The 23,365-nt window shown below is 47.5% G+C and overlaps 3 protein-coding genes across 13 annotated transcripts in view; all 3 read left to right on the forward strand.

The window, feature by feature from the left end:
* Positions 1–219: 219 nt before the first annotated feature.
* On the forward strand, positions 220–15,432 carry LOC121335705. 11 transcript variants are annotated; one of them, XM_041404085.1, is made up of 4 exons: positions 257–305; positions 4,901–5,043; positions 5,668–5,762; positions 7,458–13,705. In XM_041404085.1, exon 4 carries the CDS (start codon positions 7,779–7,781, stop codon positions 9,978–9,980), a length of 2,202 nt encoding a protein of 733 aa, XP_041260019.1. In that variant the 5' UTR covers positions 257–305; positions 4,901–5,043; positions 5,668–5,762; positions 7,458–7,778; the 3' UTR covers positions 9,981–13,705. The 11 variants fall into 11 exon arrangements, 7 of the variants coding, with proteins under 7 accessions (XP_041260022.1, XP_041260025.1, XP_041260023.1 ...); XR_005952623.1 differs by lacking the exons at positions 4,901–5,043; positions 7,458–13,705 and adding an exon at positions 15,352–15,432 and having other exon boundaries at positions 220–305; XR_005952624.1 differs by lacking the exons at positions 4,901–5,043; positions 7,458–13,705 and adding an exon at positions 15,352–15,432 and having other exon boundaries at positions 220–276.
* A 356-nt stretch (positions 15,433–15,788) lies between these two features.
* Positions 15,789–23,365, forward strand: part of LOC121335718 (mitotic checkpoint serine/threonine-protein kinase BUB1 beta-like) — a 24,577-nt gene continuing 17,000 nt past the window's right edge. The window contains exons 1-7 of the mRNA XM_041404108.1: positions 15,789–15,846; positions 17,568–17,750; positions 18,097–18,156; positions 18,384–18,528; positions 19,268–19,464; positions 19,552–19,730; positions 19,845–20,038. Coding sequence (XP_041260042.1) covers positions 15,842–15,846; positions 17,568–17,750; positions 18,097–18,156; positions 18,384–18,528; positions 19,268–19,464; positions 19,552–19,730; positions 19,845–20,038 — 963 coding nt within the window. The 5' untranslated portion in view covers positions 15,789–15,841. The remainder of the gene's footprint in view (positions 15,847–17,567; positions 17,751–18,096; positions 18,157–18,383; positions 18,529–19,267; positions 19,465–19,551; positions 19,731–19,844; positions 20,039–23,365) is intronic.
* LOC121335719 (mitotic checkpoint serine/threonine-protein kinase BUB1 beta-like) overlaps positions 22,032–23,365 on the forward strand; it is a 5,333-nt gene continuing 3,999 nt past the window's right edge. The window contains exons 1-2 of the mRNA XM_041404109.1: positions 22,032–22,291; positions 22,916–23,010. Coding sequence (XP_041260043.1) covers positions 22,238–22,291; positions 22,916–23,010 — 149 coding nt within the window. The 5' untranslated portion in view covers positions 22,032–22,237. The remainder of the gene's footprint in view (positions 22,292–22,915; positions 23,011–23,365) is intronic.

Below are 23,365 nucleotides of genomic sequence, written 5' to 3' on the forward strand. Positions count from 1 at the left end.
GTGTCAGCGGCTAGCAGAGGGAAAGGGCGAGAACACACGCGAGCAGGAACAGGAGTATACCTTTCAGATGAGACTAACTGCGAGCACATTAATTTTTAAATTACTTATTATTCCCCGCCGGCCGGCGCAGGTGAGGCGGGAACTACATTTCCCGTGATGCCTCGGGCCGACGCAGGACGGTGCCAATCAGGTGGGCGGGGCCGTGGCCAATGGGGAGGCGGGAGAGGCTGGAATATTAAAGCGGCGGGAATAGTTTACCATTTTGCTGGCGAAAAGGTACAGTGTCGGCTCGGGAGCTGTGTGTGGTATGTCCGGCCGGCTGGGAGGCAGGTCTGGGAAGCAGGTCTGGGAGGCAGGTCTGGGAGGGGTTGGCGGAGCCTGCGGCGCTCTGGGCTAAGGCGGCCTCAGGAGCTGTGGGGTCCGTGAGGGGGTGAGGACTCGGGTGCTGTGGGGTTCGAGGTGTGCGGGGCTGAGGCGGTGTCAGGGGCTGTGAGATGAACAGGGCTGAGGAGCCGTGAGGGTTGTGCGCCTGTGGGGTCGGGGCTGAAGGGCTGTGGAGTCTGTGAGGGGCCCTCGGGTATCAGTGGAGTCTGTGAAGTTCGCGACACTGATGTCTGCCGTGCCTTTGAGGAGCGCTCGGGGAGCCGCGAGGTGCGTAGGGCTTGAGGGGCTCTGTGGGGATCTGTGGCATTCCTGTGGGGCTGAGGGGCTCTCAGCTGTGAGGTGCGCGGCACTGACGGCTGCGGGATCCGTGAGGGGCGCAGGGAGATCCGTGAGGGCTGCGGTGTGTGAGCTGTGCGGGGCTGTGGGTGTCTCTGGGGGTCTGCGAGGGGCTGCGAGCGGAGGCGGCCCGAGGGGCTGTGCGGTGTGTCGGGCGGAGCGGCGGTGTCTGTGCGGGATCCGTGCGGGGCTTTAGGGTACGAGGCGCTTGGCGCTGGCGGCTCCGGCGCTCTCAGACGCGTTTTCCTGCCCGGCGCGGCGCTGGGGCCGCCCGGACAGCGCGGGGTGCCCGGTGCCGGCGTGGGGCGATGCGTCCCGGGGCCCGAGAGCCTCCCGTCGGTGCCGGCCGGGAGTCCCCGCCGCTCGGCCCCGCCGGCCCCCGGCTGGGGTCGAGGCTCGGCTGTGCCCCCGCCTGCTGCAACCGCTCGTGGAAGCGGTGAAGAGCCAGAGGGTCCCGGCTGAGCCTGGCTGAGGCTCCCCCCGCCCCTGTGAGGAGCGTGGGGGCGTCTTGGAGCAGGGAAAGGAGCAATCACCGGGGAGGGAGATGGCTTAATCTTAGTGGCTTTTGTTGCTAATATTGCCTGCTTGCGGTTCTTCACTGTCAAGATGGGCTCTCTTTTAATAGATTTCCGATAGGGGGGTTTAAGTGGTGTGTTTCGGCTGCACAGAAAATTTGGGATAAATGAGCTTAAGAAAGCTGTCTCTGTCAGGTTTCAGGTCAGTACCCAGCTGTACAGGTGTCCATTTCTTTTTAAACACAAGATTAAAGGAGAGGTCCCAGGAGACAGCCACTCCCTCCTGACCAGGGAGAATGTGCAGCTCCTCAGGCAGGGACAGGAGATGGCCAGCCTGCAGAAAGAACTCAGTGCAGGATCTTGGAAATCTAGCAGGGTAAGGTGACTGAAAATGGATGGGCAAAAGAGAGGAAGGTGTGTCTAAACTGATGACTTTAAAGCCTCAAAGAAGAGGCGGTGTCTTTCTCCTTTGCCTGTGGTTTGTGTATTGCAAACACAGTTAAATGATAGAATCGTGAAATTGTTTGGGCTGGAGGGGACCTTATAGATATCCATTTTCACCTTCCACTAGCCCAGGTTGTTCCAAGCTCCATGCAACCTGGCCTTGGGCACTCCAAGGATGGATCAGCCACAGCTTATGTGGGCAACTTGAGCCAGAGCCTCAGCACCCTTCCAGGTGTTATAGATAATTAATGACAAAGCCAAATCAATAATCAATAAAAAGATTTTTATTTCACGACCAAGATTTGGTCTCTGATAGCCACAATCAAAGGGTCAGCGTCAAGCCCGGGATCGGCGCTGGATGAAGGCAGACTCGAACTCGAACTCTACCTCTTCTAATCCCCCTGTTCACAAATACAGTAGAACACTGAATGCTGTCTCTGTCGGGCTGGCTTTATACTGTTTATTTCGCCTGGTGCTGGATGAATGCAGACTCGAACTCGAACTCTACCCCTTCTAATCCCCCCTGCTCACAGATACAGTAGAATACTGAATGCTGTCTCTGTCGGGCTGGCTTTATACTGTTTATTTCGCCTGGGGCAGAGTTTCTTTTGTTCTTCTCATTGCTATACATATTCGTGTAGTTTCCTTTTCTGGGCTGGACAAAGCCTGTTCTGGGAAGTGGTGAATGCTGATGGTGGAGTTAAGGGGGTCTGGTATTGGGATGCACATCCTTGATGACTCTGACTGTCTTGGTCATGGATACTTGTCAGGTATTCATGCTTGGGTGTCTCTGGACTGTCCCAGGAAAGGGCCCATCTCTTTTCCGTTGCTTATTAGGTTCTCTTCTTCACTGCCATCTGTGATTTCACAATTGGTGAGGCAATCTCTTTCCCCTGCTGTGGTTGTGGTTTTGAAATCTTTAAGAATTTTTATGCAGGCACAACTTATTTCATGTATATTTTACATAGGCAGGAATTATTCCATGTATATTTTACGCAGGCATGAGTTATTCCATAACATATATCACACAGGGAAGAATTTCTTCCCAATATGTCATCCAATATAACATCATAAATAGTAGTGAGAGCCAACTACTACATAGGCACTTATAACATTAAATTAATGGAAAAGTTGGGTAAATCACAGTCTTAATATAGCTGAGATGAGTGAGGAGGAATCATTAATATAAATTTCTTTTACCTGTCTCTTTGTGCTGTGTAAAACATTCATTCTGATCTCCAAATGCTTCCATATTTCTTTTAATGTCTGCCCTTGGAGTAGTCTCTGCTCCCCTCTTAATGAAATTTCTTAGGTTTAATTTAAAATATCCTGTTTCTGGCAGAAGAGGCAAGGATGTTTAATTCCCCTCCATTGAAGGGCAGTGCAAGAATAACCTTTGGTGAATGCTCTGACACATGAAAACCTGCAGAGGGAAGAAGGGGCTTCTCTTACTGCTGGTATCAAGATGCCTCAGGAAGCAGTTTGGGAAATGATGGAAAACAGGAGTGAGTTTGTGAAGTATTCCCACCATGTAACTTTTTTTGTGCTGAAGAGTCTCAGGCAGTTGAAATAGGCAGATGAGAGTGGTGTGTTGCCTGACTAAATTCCACCTCTTCTCTTTGCTGATGGACCTCTCTGCAGGGACAGCTGAGCAGTAGAACAAAAAGTACTACAGTTAATGAAAGCTGTGGGCATCTTGCACCTGGTGGGCCCAAAGCCCTGGGAACAGTAAACAGAAACGTAAAAGAGAAACCAGAAAGAATGTTGTGCTTTGTCTAAAGCAAATCACGCAAGACTGTGGCTAAGCAATGTTACCAGGAAACATAAATATTGTGGTTATGGCTTTGGCAGTGGAAAATTCTACCCGAAGCTGTAGGAGTACACAAACTGAGCTGCAGAAACAATCAACTGGCTTCTTGTTTGCCCCAAGCACAGCCCCGTCTCTCAGTCAGTGCCAGACCTCAGAAACTGTTAAGGGGCTTTTGTGGTGCTGCAATGGCCTCTGATGGGAAAATTGAGAAAAAAAACCAAACTCCGAGTCTGGAGGCTGATGGTGGAGAGCAGAATGAATGTTATCATAGAATTGGGACGATTTTGGCTGTAAAATGAGAGCTGTGTGTGCTAATGATTTGTGCTAACTAAATTGTAACTGTATCAATGTTTTAGAAAATAATTGTTATAAAGTATGTAGGATTGAGGCAAGCAAGACCCCAAAACAGAATTGGCCTTGGCATGAACAAAGTCCTTTGTTACACGTGAAAAACAGGATGTAGCATTGAGATGAGCAAGATCCCAAAACAGAATTTGCCTTGGGTTAAACAAAGCTGGGATGATTCCAGGTAAGGAATCCAAGTTGTGGTTTTATCTGTGGCATAATAAGGCTTATTTGGAACATGATGCTTACTTGCATAACACAAAGCTTGGTGTGCACGTGCAGCCTGTGAAGGTTATTCAGAGGACAGCGAGGAAGACGGTGAGCCTTCCTCTGCAAAGACCACCGAAAAGCCAGGAGACCCCCTAACAAGTGGAGCATGTGCTATGCAGTACAGTGACATAGATTTCAAGAATCAAAAATAGGAGGAGATTTATGGAAAAATACTGATGAATTTGTATTAGCATACAGTATATAAGTTTAGTTTGCATTACTTTGTTTTGTACATGAGTCAGGCTGAGAAGCCTGCCCTGTACCCTGGTCAGTTTTGCTTATGCTTTATATAAACCTTAATCATACATAATTAATCACTGCCAAATTTTTTATATGCTTGATTATATTAAATATACTTGATTGTATTCATTTATATAAAATTGCTTTCAATTAAAATTGCTGCTAAATTTTGTTGTTTAGACAACAAAATTGTAATCTGTATGTTATTAGACATACAGAACTTCATTCATAACACTGTTGAGGGATTTCTATGGTGCTGCAATGGTCTCTGATGGGAAAACTGAGAAAAAACCAAACTCCAAGTCTGGAGGTTGTTGGTGGACATGAGAATAAATATTATAGAATTGGGACAATCTTGATTTTAAATGAGAACTGTGTTATCTGTGCAAAATAGGGAATACCCAGCCTGACCAGGATAATGTGTATATCTATCCCTCAATATGTACAAAACATTCCCTCATGTAATATATGATTTGGAATAATCTGTGCTTACGTGAAATATGCAGGACATAAGTTATGCTTGTGAGAAAAATACTTAATGTTTTAAACCCACAAGCCGGAGCGGGGGCCAGATTGCTTCACAAAACTGGGAGACCACAGATGGCAGCAGAGAGCAAGTCCTCATGAACAAAGGGAAAGACTCCGATGGAGATGGGCCTTTCCCGGGACAGCCCAGAACGCCCAAGCCATGAATACTCGGTCGGTACCTGCGATCCATAGCCAGAGTCCTGGGTGTGCACCTCAGTGCCAGGTTCCCAGAACGCGGTCAATGCATGAGCAGCATTCATCGCTTGCCACAAATGCTTTTGTCCAGCACAGAGAAAGGAGACTACATGAATATGTGAAGGCATGAAATGAAAGACTTCCCCAGGCAGAAAAACCTGTATAAAAACTACCTGGACAGGAACAGCCTTGGTGAACAGAGGGGATCCAAAGTGGTCGAGTTGGGATCGGAGCTCACCAGTGCTGATCCCAGGCTCGACGCTGTCCCTTTGATTGTGGCTATTGGAGCCGAATCTCCGTCACAAAATAAAACCTATTTCATTAGTTATTAATTCGGCCTTATCATTTATTACCGATAACACTCAGAATGAGAGCAACTGGTGAGGACAGGAGGAGCCTTTTAGGTGCCAGTGTTCAGCTGGTGGGCACTGACTGTGTCAGAAAGGAATTAATCTTGCAAAAGTCTCCATCAGGTTTAATTTTCTGTGTAAGAAAAGGTCCAGATAAGCAGAAGATGAGGCAAAGGGAGCTGCAGACCGCAGAGGGATGTGGAGACTGAAATGAATCCCTGTGTTGTGAATGTTGCCTTTCCTTCCGCAGCGTCCTCGCAGCGCGGTGAGCTCTGCCTTGGAGGTGCCCCACCCACTGCCCAGTTTCACCCCCTATGTGGACGAGTCAGCTGAGCCCCAAATGATGTGAGTCTTGAGTTTGAGATGGGGGGATTGCATTTGGAATTCTCAAAGCTGCTTCCAAAAACTGGGACTTGTTTTGCCCAGTACTTAAGCCTCTCGAGCTAGAAGAATTTAAAAATCTGTCATCCTGGAAGCAATTAGTGCTGCAGCTGGATGACAGAGGCTTCAGCAGAGGTTGCATAAGGACATGGGAAGTGTTCAGTGCTGCTCCCGATGTGGGGGCCTATATCATATTCATATATGCTAATGAGTTTAATAGCTCAGCTCAGTGTGTTTACACAAAAGCACAAGCTCTGTGTCTTAGGGTGCTGTTTGCTGTGAAAGAGCCCCGAATGGAGGCAGATTTGTGTCTGGTTTTGTTTTTTTTTTTCTGTCTTGGGAACTCTGTGCTCAGCATATCTGGAGTTTGATTCTGAAATAAGCTATCAGAGTTGCCATGCCAACGGTGTTGCTTAGGTCGTGGAGGAGTGAGTGCTGCTGTACAGTGCTCCCTGCAAAGCTGATAAACCCCAGGAGATGGGGTGGTTTAGTTAGAGCAGAGGAAAAGACATTATGTTGCAAGGTTGCTCTACCTTTGTGTGGCTAATGATGGCCAGGGAATAGACAGGCTCCTTGTGAGAGAGGAGTGGGAAAGGCTGTTGGGCACTACAGACAGTTCCCAGGGGTCTGAATTGCATGGAGCCAAGGAATGCTGAGAGGTGCTGGGCAGCAGGGATTGCATGTGGACTGCAGAGCGGCTCTGCCCGTGCCTGTGCCGTGCTGTAGTGACAAATATGTGAAGTCTGCATTCCTGTTTAAAATGTAAGACTGTTTCTTTCTCCTGAAGGTCGGTGATGCCACGGCAGAGGGTAAATCTCTTGGCATGCCCATTTCACTGGGATGAAGATTTGTCATTTGCCAAGGCAGAGGCTTTTCATAGCAGGGAGAGGGACGGGTGGGCAGAACTGAGCACCAGGCTAAGTTAGCTCTGAGTGACTTGGGCAGAGACTTGGTATGTGGGTTTAGATTACCTAGATGAAATCTTAAAAGTACTTTTCTTTCCCCTGTCTTTGAAGCAATTTTCTCATGGTGCGATGGAAACTTGCTAGGAACAGTACTTTTAAGACTGGGTATTTTAGTTAATGTTGGATGTACTATTTTGGGAGAACTGTGGATATGATAGAGCCTCTTGCTTTCTCTGTACAGCTGTAGATCTGCTTCCCCCACTTGCTGCTGTTCCATTTTCCTTCATATTTGACGAATCCTCTACTTTGACAAATCAGAATATAAGGCAGAATTATTCAAGACCTGGATTTCAGAGGGAAGGAAAATGGAAGCATCAAATTTGTTACTGTAGCAGCCGAAATAAGTGTTAACTGCATGGATGGGGGTGTGTGTGTGTTTTGTTTGGTTATATTGGTTATTTTTATTTAATTCCTCAGAGTGCAAGATGAGGAAATATTCTTCTGTTCCTCATCTTCAACCTAGAACTATTTAAGCTGTTCTCTTTTATTCTGGATAGCTGTAGTATACTACTGTTCTGTTGCTTACTGCTAGTTCTACAGTAGAAATTGGTTGATTGGAATGATAATAGACTTAAACTCTTGAGAGGAATTTGTTGGAGATGGGAAGGGATGAGAAATGTTCATCTTTTAAAGGAAGAAAGAAAGAATGGTGATAAGATCTGCAGGCTTTCACTGTCTTTTCTGTTTTTTCCAGGACGAGCTGCATGGAATTGAACGTTTGAGTGAGGATGCGATTGTGAGCGGCTCCTACAAGAACAAGACCCTTTGTGCCAACCCAGAGGACACGTGTGACTTTAACAGGGCTGCCCACCTGGCCTCAACGCCCTTTCACGGGGTGGGAGCTCAGAGAGTCCCAGCTCCTGCTTTCTCTCAGGGTGAACTGAAGGAAGATAGTCCAGAATCCAGGAGTGCACCTCTGAGTCAGGAGACACCGGTGGGTGAAGGAGCATACTGTGAAGTGTGGAGTGCTGCGAAGGTTGAGGCTTAAAATTAAGAAGGTGAGCCACTAGGGACGATGGGATCTCAACTGTCAACCAAAGAAAAAGCTAACGTGGCAGCAGAAGAAAGAGCTATAGTGAATATATGGACCCTTATGTTGGGCCAGCGAGGGATAAAGTGCAATAAAAAGGCTCTGTGTACTTTATTGCAGTGGTGTCGGAACCATGGGGTAGATACCAGCGTAAGAGCTGCATTTAGTGTTAAACACTGGGAACAGGCTGGTGAATTGATTTTTGAATCAGCCTCTCGAGGAGATGAGACTGCCAAAAATATTATGACTACCTGGAGGCTGGTGCTGGACACCTTGAAACTGCTGAAAGCTGAGCAACATGCAAAAACAGCAGCTGAAGCGCCACGGGCGCCACCTGCCAAGACTCCCAGTGACAGTGCAGCTCAGGAGGGAGCAGCTGGGGGAGTAGATGCCACATCGAGTTCGCGGGTGGAAAGGATGGGGACAAAACTAGAAGGGAAGCGGCTGGCATCCACGCCTCCTGTCCCTGCGACTCCGGCCACACCGTGTGCACCTGCACCCCCATGTCCTGCACCTCCGGTTACCACAAACCCGTTCTCTCCTCCTCTGCCTACGGATGGCCGGAGTGATGATGAACTTCTGTCGACGGCCCCGCCTGCGCTTGATAGGCCTAATCACAACCTCGGCATGGGAATAGGGGCCGGGAGCCGAGCGGCACTCGGCGCTGAGAGTTCCGGCAGGGAGCTGCCAGCACCCGGAGTGGCGGGACGCCACATCCCATCGTGTCCACAGCCAAAGCCTGAGAGACCCAAGGAACCCCCTCCATTAATAGATCTGTGGGATCCTAACAGGGGAGGCCCGAGTTGTCCCAGCCCTGCTGGCCCTCAGGAGGATGTTTTTACCGTGCGACCAATATCAGCTACTGTCTCCGGATGCGATCGGATTAGATGTTGGCACTATGTTAAATTAAATTTTCTTGCTAGTGGGGATCTTGAAGTTGCTGAACGACTTCCTGCACCACTGTCCCGGCTGTTCTTGGGTGGCCAAGAGCCTGTGAGTGGGACGACTGGGACTGTCTCAGTGTACGATCCGGTTCGCTTTTGGCAGCATATGAAATCAATGGCACTTGCTAGTGGAGATTACAAAGTTGCTGAACGAATTTCTGTACCTAAGTTCCCGCTGTCCTTGGGTGACCAAGAACCAGAAGAGAATTGGACTGAGCCCTATATTCATGTCACCTTTAAAATTCTCTCCCAGTTATGCCAACTAGCCACCCAACATGGACTGGGGTCTCCGGTCGTAACAAGGATGTTGCGGCTTCTAGCTGAAAGTGAAATGACACCCTTTGATATCAAGCAGATAGCAGAGTTGCTCTGTACCCCGATTGAATACATGGTGTTTGAGTCCACCTGGAAGCAATATGCAGAAAAGCAAGCGCTGTGTAATTTAGCGGTGCCACAGCAAGATCCATGCTTTGGGGCAGGGGTCCCTGAACTTCTGGGATTGCCTCCCATAAATAACCCGCAGTTGCAAGTACGCCTAAATCCTTTGATACTGGCACAGGCAAGAGATTTAGGAATGCAGGCCTTGATGAAAGTTGGAAACATGGCATTGGCAGCTCCAGCTCAGAGTTTTGCAAAAATTAAGCAGGGCCCCAAAGAGCCTTATGTGCAGTTTATAGAACGATTAAAAGATGCAATGGAAAAGCAAATAGCAAATGACTATGCAAAAAATCTGTTGATATTGCCATTGGCACGAGACAATGCAAATGAAGATTGCAAGAAAGCTATAGACTTGTTACCAAGAAAAAATCCATCCTTAGATGAAATGATTGATGCGTGTGCTGAAGTTGGAAGTGTATCTTACGAAATGTCTTTGTTAGCTGATTCCTTGGCAGCTGCTATAAGGTCGTACCAATGCTATGGATGCGGGCTACGAGGTCACGTGAGAGCAAATTGTCCCCGTAGGTACAGCTCATTGGGGACACGTCAGAAGCAGAGAGCTGTGCCTGCAGTGGGAAGCTGTTACCGATGTGGAAAACCCGGGCATTTTGCCAAGCACTGCAAGTCTAAATTCCACGCTAACGGACAACCTCTTAGTGGACAGGGAAACAGGAACAAGAGTGCCAAGGGGAAGTGCTTGCAGGCACGAGCACCTTCCCGTGCTTCAGTGCAAGCCTGTGCAACCGGCTCACAGGGACAGCAAGAGGATCAGCTGGCATGGATGTTTCTGTCGCTGGCATTATAACTTAGAGACTCATTAAAGGGATATAAAATCCCCCTCGAGGCCCGTGGGTCTACTGGGGAAGGGTTAAGTACATTACCATTAGGATGATCAAGAGCAACGTTACAGGGTTTTGTGTCCACCCTGGAGTTACAGGTGCAGACTATACTGGACAAATATGTGCAATGGTATCAACACCTACTCCTCCTGTACCCCTTCCAGCTAAAAGTCGTACTGTTCAACTTGTACCTTTTAAGTCTGTGTCATTAAAACAGACTCAAAGCTGCAAGAAAACTGAGGCTTTGGCTCGACGGGGGAACCTGAAGTATACTGGACTCAGATTGTATCTGATCAAAGACCAAACGTGGTTTGTACTGTTACAATGCCTCAGGCAAATGCATCCCACATCAAGGTTGGTGGGATGATAGATACAGGAGCAGATGTTACTATGATATCTGCTAACACATGGCCTCAATCGTAGCCCACCATAGCTGTAGGATCTGTTGTTGCCGGCCTTGGAGGTACCACACAAATTTAGTTGAGTAGTAAGCCTGTGTTAGTTACAAACCCAGAACAGACAGCCACTGTCCATCCCTGTGCCACTCACCTATGGGGACGGGATGTCACCTATGGGGAAGGGATGTCACGTCAGCCTGGGGGGTTTGGCTGGGAACAGCTTTTTAACAGGGGCCGCTGTTCTGAAGGGTGTAAAGCATCCTACATTAGCCTTAAAATGACTCACCAAACGACCTGTGTGGGTTGATAGGTGGCCCCTTGAAAAAGAAAAACTGAACGCTCTTGAATTGTTGGTGAAAGAGCAATTAAATCACAGACATATTGAGCCATCAACAGATCCATGGAACACTTCTGTGTTTGTGATTAAAAAGAAATCAGGTAAATGGAAGTTATTCCATGACTTAAGAAAAATTAATACAGTTCTGGAAAGTATGGGTGCTTTATAGCCTGGAATGCCATCCCCTGCTATGATACCTGCTACCTGGGACATTTTGATTGTTGATTTAAAAAACTGTTTCTTTACAGTTCCTTTACCTCCTGATGATATCCCAAATTTGTTTTTACAGTGTTCTCTGTCAATCATGCAGCAAAGAAGGCCTTTTACAGATTCAGTCAAAATTGATGCAAGCACTGCAAGAGTTCAGGTTGCAAATTGCACCTGAAGAGGTGCAACAGCAACCCCCATGGAAATACCTAGGATTTAAAATGTTAGACCAGACAATACAGCCATAAACAATTCAATTTTCAACCAAGATCCAAGCATTAAATGATGCACAAAAACTTCTAGGTACCATTAACTGGACATGACCCTATTTAGGGTTAACTACCCCACATTTATAACCCTTTTTTAATATTCTTAAAAGTGATCCTGAGTTAACTTCCCCAAGTGTTGTGGTTTAACATAGCTTGTTTTTTAGTTAAAACCTGTTTTGCCCTCCTCCTAATCCTTATCTCATAACAGAAAGTGAGTAAATAATTCTAGTGGGGGCACTGGCATTTGGCCAGCACTAGACCCACTGCATTAATTGGTGTGCTGGCTGCAACACTTGGATTGGCAAACCAAAACCATTGCACTTAATTGGTGTTTCTGCCCAGTTACTGAAACCACTGCAGCCTTTGGTGGAGAATGCACACAATTGGTGAAAGCTGTGAGATAATGATTAGTTAGGAGAAATAAAGGGCAAAGCAAGTATTAAGTTTAAATAGAATGATAGTGGAAAATTAATGTAATTATAGTGAAATGTCTAGGGGTTGGAGGTTAAGAGTAAGAAATTTTTTCCTTCTGGTTAGTGTAGTAATTTTTATTGTTCTAAGTAGAAGTTGCATGTTGAATATAATTTTGATAATTTTTAAATGTGTATTCACAGAGATGAGGAGTGGAAAATGTTGTTGTTTAACATAGCTTGGTTTTTGGTAAAGAGAAAATCCATCAGTTACGGAAGTGATTCTCTGTGAGGACTGCTAACAGCTTCCTCTGGCCCATCAGAACCAATCATCTGGTTAATTTTGAATATTGACACCTTGTTAAACCACTTAAGGAAGCTGAACACACCCCTGTGTAACCACATTTGAAAATGAACAAACCCCAGGAGAAGCTCTTTGCTTCCAGCTTTGAGCAGGTGACTGGACACTGGCCGGGCCCTGCTCTGCTGCAGCGCTGGCCACGCCGTGAAAACCACAATGGCCCTGCCTATGTCACACAGAAAACTCACCAGTCCTTGCAATTACGGGGCATGTGGCATCTCACTGGCATTCCTCATTCCCCTGCAGGCCAAGCCATCGGTGATCTTGCCCACGGCACTTTGAAGTGCGTTCTTGAAAAACAAAAAGGGACAATGTCTGGTGAAACCCCACAGAGTAGGCTGGCCAAAGCTCTGTATACACTGATATATGCCTTATGATATTACCAAACTCCCAAAACCCTCTTATTTGAAATAATTTTTTGTCATTGCAGTCCTCCAGTGATATCCAGTTGTCCAAGCCTAAGGCATGGGACCTCATTACCAACAAGGGAGAAGGTCCTTGGGACCATGTCACTTGGGGGTGCAGGTATGCTTGTGTTTCTGCAGATGCAGGAATTGGATGGGTACCTGCCCAGTGTGTGTGCCCTGCTCTAGGCTCTGCTCTGGGTCACAACCAGCAACCTCCCTGAGGGCCCCTCAGCTGACACTGTGGAGCAGTCACAATGTTTGGGTATCAGTTGCTCTATGCATTGAATCAGATGTGGTTTTGTGTGTCTATATGGCACAACCAGAACAACCTTTTCACAGCTGCTTAGTGGGGGCACCCTTGAACGGCACACAAAGTATACAAGTAACACAAAATGTCAAAATGCAATGCTCTTCCCAGAACAATTGTAATACTAAAACCCCCAGAAGGGAGCTATGGGATATTTGGTATGACAATTTACCTGTTGCTTCACTTGAACCCCAAGAGTTAAACATTTTAGGGACATTATCAGCAGAAGGATGTGTATTTTTTAATTGCACACTGGAACATGATATGTGGGACAGAAGTGGAACAGGAAAGCAAAATGTTACCTCCAATAGTTTGTGGATTAAATAGATTGCCTTGCTTTGTAGCCAAAAGAGTAAATGAAACTTCCTTAATTTTGAGTGCTTTGGTTATAGATGTAGATATCATGCAGCATGCTGTTGATTTTCTTGTGTTAGCTTATGGACATAGTTGTGAAGGGTTTGATGGCATGTGTTATGTGGAGGATTTTCTGGGATAGATCACTGGCTGGAAGAGTTAGGTTTATCAGGCTGGGTAAAGAGCCTCATTCCAAGTGGGCTTATCATTTATTGTATTACCATAATTATTTTGTTCATTGTGCTGTGTTTGTTATCCTGCCTGCAAAGGGCTCTGAGAGGATGGTGAAAACTGCCTTTGTAGTTGAAATACAAAAAGGGGGAACTATGATGGTTAACAGCTGGCCTGAAGGCCTCACAGACACAAGTAACCTTGACCTTGACTTGATGAGCCTGTACCCATGAGAAAAGGAAGTCTTTAAGGGAGACTTTTTCTTCTTTAAGGAAGAAAACAATGCAAAGTGGAAGGACTTAACTGCAAGGAATGGATGCTGGCCAATCTTTGGCGATCACATATGGAGGCAGCTATTGGCCAGTGAGCTGATGGCACCAAGTGATCAGGCAATGGGGATCGAATGAGTTGCTTTTGAAAACCATATAAATATGAGCTGTGAACAATAAAGATCACTATTCCTGCTTGAACTTTGGAGTGTTGTGTCTGTCTCTGCTGTGATACAAAAGGATATGGGAAGTGTTCAGTGCTGCTCATGATGTGGAAGCCTATATCATATTGATATATGCTAATTAGTTTAATAGCTTAGCTCAGTGTGTTTACACAGAACCCCAGGCTACCTGTCTTGGGGAGCTGTTTGCTGTGAAGCAGCCCCAGATGGGGCAGACTTGTGGCTGGTTTATTTCTGTCTTTGTGTGCTCAGCATATCTGGAGTTTTATTCTGAAATGAACTATCAGTGTTGCTAGGCCAATAGTGCTGCTTAGGTTGTGGAGTGAGCTGAAAAAAGACTGCAGATACAATGTGAATCAAGAAAAAGCCATTTATTGTGCTTCTAAACGTTGTTTATATTTACTTCTTATCTTGCTCTACACAGTCATGCATTGTCTAATTGGTAGCTCTGCTTTGTCCACCAAGCAGGCACACATCTTTTCCCTTATCTTACTGGTAGATGCTGGTAAGCGTCACTTTACTCAGGTTGACACCCCTGTGTTTGTCAGTAACTTTTCTGCTGCTTCGTCTTGCAACAACAGCTCCTCTATACACAAAGATGACCTCGTTCTTTAGTTCCAGGAGGTTAGGCTGGTTCATTAGTACACGTCCATTTTCCTGTAAATATGATTCTGCAGTGGAGGAGTGAGTGTGCTGCTGTACAGTGCTCCCTGCAAAGCTGATAAACCCCAGGAGATGGGGTGGTTTAGTTAGAGCAGAGGAAAAGGCATTATGTTGCAAGGTTGCTCTACCTTTGTGTGGCTAATGATGGCCAGGGAATAGACAGGCTCCTTGTGAGAGAGGAGTGGGAAAGGCTGTTGGGCACTACAGACAGTTCCCAGGGGTCTGAATTGCATGGAGCCAAGGAATGCTGAGAGGTGCTGGGCAGCAGGGATTGCATGTGGACTGCAGAGCGGCTCTGCCCGTGCCTGTGCCGTGCTGTAGTGACAAATATGTGAAGTCTGCATTCCTGTTTAAAATGTAAGACTGTTTCTTTCTCCTGAAGGTCGGTGATGCCACGGCAGAGGGTAAATCTCTTGGCATGCCCATTTCACTGGGATGAAGATTTGTCATTTGCCAAGGCAGAGGCTTTTCATAGCAGGGAGAGGGACGGGTGGGCAGAACTGAGCACCAGGCTAAGTTAGCTCGGAGTGACTTGGGCACAGACTTGGTATGTGGGTTTAGATTACGTAGATGAAATCTTAAAAGTACTTTTTTTTTCCCCTGTCTTTGAAGCAATTTTCTCATGGTGCAATGGAAACCTGCTAGGAACAGTAGTTTTCAGACTGGTTATTACTATTTTAATTTATGTTGGATGTACTGTTTTGGAAGAACTGTGGATATAATAAAGCCTCTTGTTTTTTTTTCCGATGTAGGTCTGCTTCCCCCACAGACTGATCTCCAGTTTTTCTTTATATTTGATGAATCCTCTGCTTTGACAAATCAGAATTTGTCTACAGTAGAATTATTCAAGACCTGGATTTCAGAGGGAAGGAAAATGGAAGCATCAAATCTGTTATGTAGCAGCTGAAATAACTGTTAACTGCATGGATGTGTGGGGCGTGAATTTGTTGGAGGTGGGAAGCTGCTCTAACAAATATGTAACTGACTGTAACTTGCTCTTAGTTGTTCAGCAGATCGTAGCCAGAAAAGTGCCCGTCAGCCTCTCGCTGTTCGTAATCCTGTGGATCCTACGAGTGACAAGGAGCGCACGCACGCAGCAGCAGAAGGAGCCTGTGCAAGGAAAACCTTCAGTTCTGAAAAGACCAGAATATCGTGGAGAGAGCCATTTCTTTAGTTCAGGGTCCACTTTGCCTTGAGCCGATTGAAGAGGTAATAGCAAGCCCACTTGCCTTTTTGGATTACTGCTGTGGGACTAATTTACAAGATTTTTTAACCCAGTAACTTGCAGAGAAATTAATAAATGCTTTCTCTCCTCATTATCAAAGCAGAATCACCAGTTTCTTTTATATTTGTAGAGAGATGGTGGTGAATGGGACTAAGCATCTTATTAACACAGCCTGCCACTTTTGGGAGTGTCAAACCATTCATTTTTCAGGGATGCCCAAAAAGTGAGGTTTTCTGTGACACTACAGCGGAACACATCGCCAGTTGCATGAGGTGAGTGCCACAGGAAAAATGACAGGATGAATTTAAGACAGAGAAATAACGTGGAGAATCAGCGAGTTGCCATCAGTTAGCAGAGGGAAAGGGCGGGAACATATGGGAGGAGGAACAGGAGTATGCTTTTCAAATTAGATTAACTGCGAGTGCAGTATTTATAAAAGTTTTTCTTATCTCCCGCCGGCGCAGCCGGTGAGGCGAGAACTACATTTCCCGTGATGCCCCGGGCGACGCAGGACGGCGCCAATCAGGTGGGGCGGGGCGCGGCCAATGGGGAGGTGGGAGAGGTTTGAATTCTGAGGCGGCGCCGCCGTTACGGCTTCAGCGCTGCTGCGGCCCTGTGTCGGTGCGGGCGGCTCGCGCCGCGGGCAGCTGTGAGCGGTACGTTCGGCTGGGAGGGGTTCGCAGCGCTGGGGCGGCCCGAGGTGCTGTGGGGTCCGTGAGGGCCGTGCGGGTCTGTAAGGGATGAGGCCGTGTGGGGTGAGACGCGCTCGGCGGCTGAGGGTTGTGGTGTCCCTGAGGGACCGAGGCGGCCTCAGGGGCTGAGAAGTGCGCGGGACTGAGGAATGTTTAGTCCGTGAGGGGCGCCCGCGCCTGTAGGGCTGGGGTGGACTGAGGGGTTTGTGGAGACTTTGAGGCGCTGTGGGCCGTGACGGGCCTCGGAGGATCTGGGGGGGCTGTGGAGTGCGTCAGGGGCTGTGAGGTGCTCGGGGCTCATGCTTGTGGGGTCTCTAAGGGACTGAGGCGGCCTGAGGTGCGTGGAGCTGTGGGGTCCTTGGGAGGAGCTGGGCGATCCGTAAGGGGCTGAGAGGGGCTGCGCGATCCCTGTGGGTTGGGGAGCCGTGAGGTGCGTAGGGCTTGAGGGGCTCTGGGGGGATCTGTGGCATTCCTGTGGGGCTGAGGGGCTCTCAGCTGTGAGGTGCGCGGCACTGACGGCTGCGGGATCCGTGAGGGGCGCAGGGAGATCCGTGAGGGCTGCGGTGTGTGAGCTGTGCGGGGCTGTGGGTGTCTCTGGGGGTCTGCGAGGGGCTGCGAGCGGAGGCGGCCCGAGGGGCTGTGCGGTGTGTCGGGCGGAGCGGCGGTGTCTGTGCGGGATCCGTGCGGGGCTTTAGGGTACGAGGCGCTTGGCGCTGGCGGCTCCGGCGCTCTCAGACGCGTTTTCCTGCCCGGCGCGGCGCTGGGGCCGCCCGGACAGCGCGGGGTGCCCGGTGCCGGCGTGGGGCGATGCGTCCCGGGGCCCGAGAGCCTCGCCTCCCGTCGGTGCCGGCCGGGAGTCCCCGCCGCTCGGCCCCGCCGGCCCCCGGCTGGGGTCGAGGCTCGGCTGTGCCCCCGCCTGCTGCAACCGCTCGTGGAAGCGGTGAAGAGCCAGAGGGTCCCGGCTGAGCCTGGCTGAGGCTCCCCCCGGCCGGAGCAGCCTTCGGCAGCCGCTGTGAGGAGCGTGGCGGGGGGGTCTCGGGGCAGGGAAAGGAGCAATCACCGGGGAGGGAGATGGCTTAATCTTAGTGGTTTTTGCTACTAATATCGCCTGCTTGCGGTTCTTCACTGTCAAGATGGGCGCTTTTTTTTCATATATTTAAAAACCCCCTAAAAGTTGGGTATCTAAGTGGTGTGTTTTGGCTGCATAGAAAATTCTGGGTGAATGGGCTTAGGAAACTGTCTCTTGTCAAGTTTCAGGTCAGTACCCAGCCGTACAGGTGTCCATTCCTTTTTAAATGCAGGATTAAAGGAGAAGCGTTGCGGATTGGAGGAGAGGTGGTCATGTCCCAGGAGGACAGCCACGAGTGGGAGCTGAGCAAGGAGAATGTGCAGCCCCTCAGGCAGGGACGGGTGATGTCCAGCTTGCAAGAGGCACTGTCTCAGCAGGACTCTTCCAGCCACACTGCTGTGCAGCTTAAAAAACAGTAAGTGATGTTATAACAGCTCATTTTCCCCTTATCTTCCTCCCTCCTCAATTTAACTTTATTTTCTTAATCTGTACCCATTTCATAGGCATTGAAAAAGGCATAAAATAAGTTCAGAAATTGATGTCTGTGCTATTACCATGCTCTAGGATTTTAGAACTACTCAGTGCAGGTGTTGTGTAGCACAGACTTCAAATTTTCATTTTGCAGTGGAGCATTTAAGCAGCAAACACTAGGGAGATTTGGCTGTGCTTTTTAATTCATAATTAACTCTTAATTTGTAATTCACAAGATCAACTTACAGTGATGCAAATGTATTTATTGGATGAATAATGTTATGTTTTAGGGAGTTTGAAGCAGAAATACGATTTTACTCTGGAGATGATCCTCTGGATGTCTGGGAGCGGTAAGTTTTTCTTTATTTCAGAAAAAAGAGTTAAATGGTCACATATCCTTGTAAAAGCAAGGGAAACACATTCTAGTTTAATAAGAAACTCATTGAAAGCTAAGTTTTATAATTGCTTTTAAATATTATATTGTTTTTCAATGTTATGCCTATATTGTTCTTAATCTCTTTCTATTTTACAGACTCTTATTAAGAACTGACTTGCTGTGAACACATTCTGTCTCTAGGTACATCAAGTGGACAGAGCAGGCCTTCCCTGGGGGTGGCAAGGATGGCAACCTGGCAGCAGTTCTGGAAAGGGCAGTGCAAGCCCTCCACGGGCAGCAGCGATACTACAAAGATCTTCGCTATCTTCATCTCTGGCTCAAGTTTGTGAGTGTTTTGGGAACATCTCTCGGGTGCTGCTGTTCCTTGGGACCTTGTCATGTTGTGTGCACACAGCTAAGTTGATTCTGGTGACAGGAGTCAAACGAGTGCAATATTGGATGTATTTTTCTGCAAATGTTACTCTTGAATTCTGTTTCTTGTTTCCAGACTATTTTTTGGGTTGTTCACTTTGGACAGCTACCAACTATAGAAGTTTTTGATTTGTAAAAGCTGCCTTGAATAAATAGAGTTCAAATATTTATTTAAGGAGAAACAGAGGTGATTTAAAGATACAATATCTAAAATATATCTGTCCTTTCAGTTATTTTAGCTTCTAGCTGTATTTTCTCCCTATCCTTTTAAACTCTAAAGCAAGCTAAGTGTGTTCTGGTCCTGTCCTGTCTCTCCATTGCCATAATTTTTGTTGTCCATTTTTTACAAAGCAATTTTTCCCCAGCTTTAGCTTGCTGAGGTAGTCTACCAGTTTCAGAAGTGACAAGGAATGTGCTATACTTCATCTGAAGCTAAAATAACTGTTTATTCTCAGGAATACTAATATGGTGCAATTCAACCATTGAATTACCTCACATTCAAATAAGAAATGATAAATTCTGTGTACTGGCCTTAGAACTGTTCCTGTCAGACTTGAAATCATTGGAGTCTTGCTGGAGGCGTCGAAATGCGGATTTTGAGCGGGACCCCCCTGCAGTGCCGTGTGATTAAAGACATCCTTGGGTCCTTTCAGGGCGACTGCTGCAACGAGCCCTTGGATCTGTACAGTTACCTGCACAGCCAGGAGATCGGCACCACGCTGGCCCCGCTCTACATCACCTGGGCAGAGGCACACGAGGCCAGGGGCAGCTTCAGGAAAGCAGATCTGATATTCCAGGAAGGACTCCAGCGCAAGGCTGAGCCTTTGGACAAACTCCAGGCTCATCACAAGTAAGGGAAGAACTTAGGTGCTCCTCTGGGTTCCTGGGATAGGGGAGGTTATGTTGACTTCTCCCATCTTTTTTTTTTTTTTTTTAGGCAGTTTCAGGCCCGTGTTTCTCGGCAGACACTACTGGCACTTGAGGAAAGTCCTGATGGAGACAATATGGGATTGCTGGGAATTGAGGAGCCTCAGAGAAGTTCGCTGGCAGATCTCAAAGGCAGAGGGAAGAAGAAAGTGAGAGCCCCCATAAGTCGTGTGGGAGATGCAGTTAAAGGTACATTAAAGAGCTAAAAAAACTGTTACTGAAGGAGTTTAACCCCTTTATAGTGAGATTTGCAATTGAATGTGATGGTTGAAGGTTAATTGATATAAATCTTCTTGCTAATAGTCATGAACCCAAACAGAAGCTGCCAGCCTCAGGCTTCTCTACAGCTTCCAAACGCTCCAAGTTTTGCCGTATTTGATGAAAATTCTGTGTCTGGACCTGAGATTCCCACACTTACAGCACAGTCATGGCCAGCACCTCCAGTTCCCAGGGCCAAGGAGAATGAACTCCGCGCAGGACCGTGGAACTCTGGCAGGGTAAGGAGGCTCAAAATGGATGGGGAAAAGAAAGGAGGGTGTGTGCAAGTTGATGACTTCTGATTGCTGAAACAGAGATTGTCTCTGTCTCCCTTGCCTGTGGTTTGTGTCTATTGTAAATACAGATTTCATAATAGAATTGTGTAATTGTTTGAGTTGGGGGGAACCTTATAGATCACCTGGTTTCACCTTCCACTAGCCCAGGTTGTTCCAAGCCCCATGCAGCCTGGCCTTGGGCACTCCCAAGGATGGATCAGCAACAGCTTCTGTAGGCAACCTGTGCCACGGCCTCAGCATCCTCCCAGGGAAGAATTTCTTCCCAATATGTCATCCAAAGCCACCTAACTGTGGCTTAAGGGCATTTCCCTTGTCCTGTCACTATGAATGAGCCCTTGTGAATGGCTGCTCTCCAAAAGAGTCCCTGGCCGTGTCTACTCTGTTCACATTTAGCAGGCTGATATGGCTTGAATAAAGTTTAAAAACTCTGTGGAGTTTTAAAATCAGGAAAAGGAAATTCTTGCTAAGCAAGAGAATTGGCAGAGGTGGCTTGCTGGAATGTTGGGAGGGCAGAAAAGGAATGCAAGAGGCAAAACATGAGCCAGGGAAGGGGAGAGAAGCCAGGCATTAGTTGAATGTGTGAGACAGAAGCGTTAGAGTGGAATTCTTTTGGAAACTAGAAGCTGAAGGAGGAACTTGTTGGCTGTCTTGTGCACAGAAGGCACGAACAGCATTCTGCAAGTCGTGTTTTGAAGTGCTTGTGAGGAAAACAGGGGAGTGCAGATCAAAAGGATTCAAGTGCAGTATCAATGGAATATTTATCCTGGCAATAGGGTGACACAGAGAGTGGCTTCCAATGGCTTAGACTAAACATGAAAAGGAGCAGCTGTGCTACAGGTGTTCAGGCTGTTGCAGAGAAGGGATGGAAGACCTTGTGTGAAGGGAATGAATCCTGTGAGATCAGGTTTGTCTCACAGGTGCTCAGACAAGCCCCAGTGCTGCCCTGTTCTTTGCAGCTGAGCAAAGAAGAATAGAAAGTCACGAGGCTGATGCCTGGCTGTGCCAGGGTGACCTTATGATGCTTGTGTCCCAGTGGTCTGTCCTGTTGGTCACAAGCTGGAACACAAGCTTTTCCAGAGCATGTTGGAATGGTAATGTGAAAGCAAAGCTTTCCTTGAAAGGCTCCAGGTACACACAATGGCAAAAAGCAGTGCTCAGAACTGATGGTCTGGCAGAAGAGGCAAGGATGTTTAATTCCACTCCATTGAAGGGCAGTGCAAGAATAACCTTTGGTGAATGCTCTGACACATGAAAACCTGCAGAGGGAAGAAGGGGCTTCTCTTACTGCTGGTATCAAGATGCCTCAGGAAGCAGTTTGGGAAATGATGGAAAACAGGAGTGAGTTTGTGAAGTATTCCCACCATGTAACTTTTTTTGTGCTGAAGAGTCTCAGGCAGTTGAAATAGGCAGATGAGAGTGGTGTGTTGCCTGACTAAATTCCACCTCTTCTCTTTGCTAATGGACCTCAGAAACTGCGAAACCCAAACTCCAAGTCTGGAGGCTGTTGGTGGACAGGGAATGAATATTATCATAGAACTGGGACAATCTCGGCTGTAAAAGGAGAACTGTGGCATCTGTGCAAAATAAGGAATACCCAGCCTGACCAGGATAATGTGTATAAATATCCCTCAATGTGTACAAAACATTCCCTCAGAATAAGAGGAACTGGTGAGGACATGCAGGAGGAGCCTTTTAGGTGCCAGTGTTCAGCTGGTGGGCACTGACTGTGTCACAAAGGAATTAATCTTGCAAAAGTCTCCATCAGGTTTAATTTTCTGTGTAAGAAAAGGTCCAGATAAGCAGAAGATGAGGCAAAGGGAGCTGCAGACCGCAGAGGGATGTGGAGACTGAAATGAATCCCTGTGTTGTGAATGTTGCCTTTCCTTCCGCAGCGTCCCCCAGCCTGACCAGGATAATGTGTATATCTATCCCTCAATATGTACAAAACATTCCCTCATGTAATATATGATTTGGAATAATCTGTGCTTACGTGAAATATGCAGGACATAAGTTATGCTTGTGAGAAAAATACTTAATGTTTTAAACCCACAAGCCGGAGCGGGGGCCAGATTGCTTCACAAAACTGGGAGACCACAGATGGCAGCAGAGAGCAAGTCCTCATGAACAAAGGGAAAGACTCCGATGGAGATGGGCCTTTCCCGGGACAGCCCAGAACGCCCAAGCCATGAATACTCGGTCAGTACCTGCGATCCATAGCCAGAGTCCTGGGTGTGCACCTCAGTGCCAGGTTCCCAGAACGCGGTCAATGCATGAGCAGCATTCATCGCTTGCCACAAATGCTTTTGTCCAGCACAGAGAAAGGAGACTACATGAATATGTGAAGGCATGAAATGAAAGACTTCCCCAGGCAGAAAAACCTGTATAAAAACTACCTGGACAGGAACAGCCTTGGTGAACAGAGGGGATCCAAAGTGGTCGAGTTGGGATCGGAGCTCACCAGTGCTGATCCCAGGCTCGACGCTGTCCCTTTGATTGTGGCTATTGGAGCCGAATCTCCGTCACAAAATAAAACCTATTTCATTAGTTATTAATTCGGCCTTATCATTTATTACCGATAACACTCAGAATGAGAGCAACTGGTGAGGACAGGAGGAGCCTTTTAGGTGCCAGTGTTCAGCTGGTGGGCACTGACTGTGTCACAAAGGAATTAATCTTGCAAAAGTCTCCATCAGGTTTAATTTTCTGTGTAAGAAAAGGTCCAGATAAGCAGAAGATGAGGCAAAGGGAGCTGCAGACCGCAGAGGGATGTGGAGACTGAAATGAATCCCTGTGTTGTGAATGTTGCCTTTCCTTCCGCAGCGTCCTCGCAGCGCGGTGAGCTCTGCCTTGGAGGTGCCCCACCCACTGCCCAGTTTCACCCCCTATGTGGACGAGTCAGCTGAGCCCCAAATGATGTGAGTCTTGAGTTTGAGATGGGGGGATTGCATTTGGAATTCTCAAAGCTGCTTCCAAAAACTGGGACTTGTTTTGCCCAGTACTTAAGCCTCTCGAGCTAGAAGAATTTAAAAATCTGTCATCCTGGAAGCAATTAGTGCTGCAGCTGGATGACAGAGGCTTCAGCAGAGGTTGCATAAGGACATGGGAAGTGTTCAGTGCTGCTCCCGATGTGGGGGCCTATATCATATTCATATATGCTAATGAGTTTAATAGCTCAGCTCAGTGTGTTTACACAAAAGCACAAGCTCTGTGTCTTAGGGTGCTGTTTGCTGTGAAAGAGCCCCGAATGGAGGCAGATTTGTGTCTGGTTTT

The sequence above is a fragment of the Onychostruthus taczanowskii genome, unplaced genomic scaffold (assembly GCF_017590055.1).
Source record: "Onychostruthus taczanowskii isolate IOZ18803 unplaced genomic scaffold, ASM1759005v1 scaffold208, whole genome shotgun sequence".
In the NCBI taxonomy this organism is placed as follows: Eukaryota; Metazoa; Chordata; class Aves; order Passeriformes; family Passeridae; genus Onychostruthus; species Onychostruthus taczanowskii.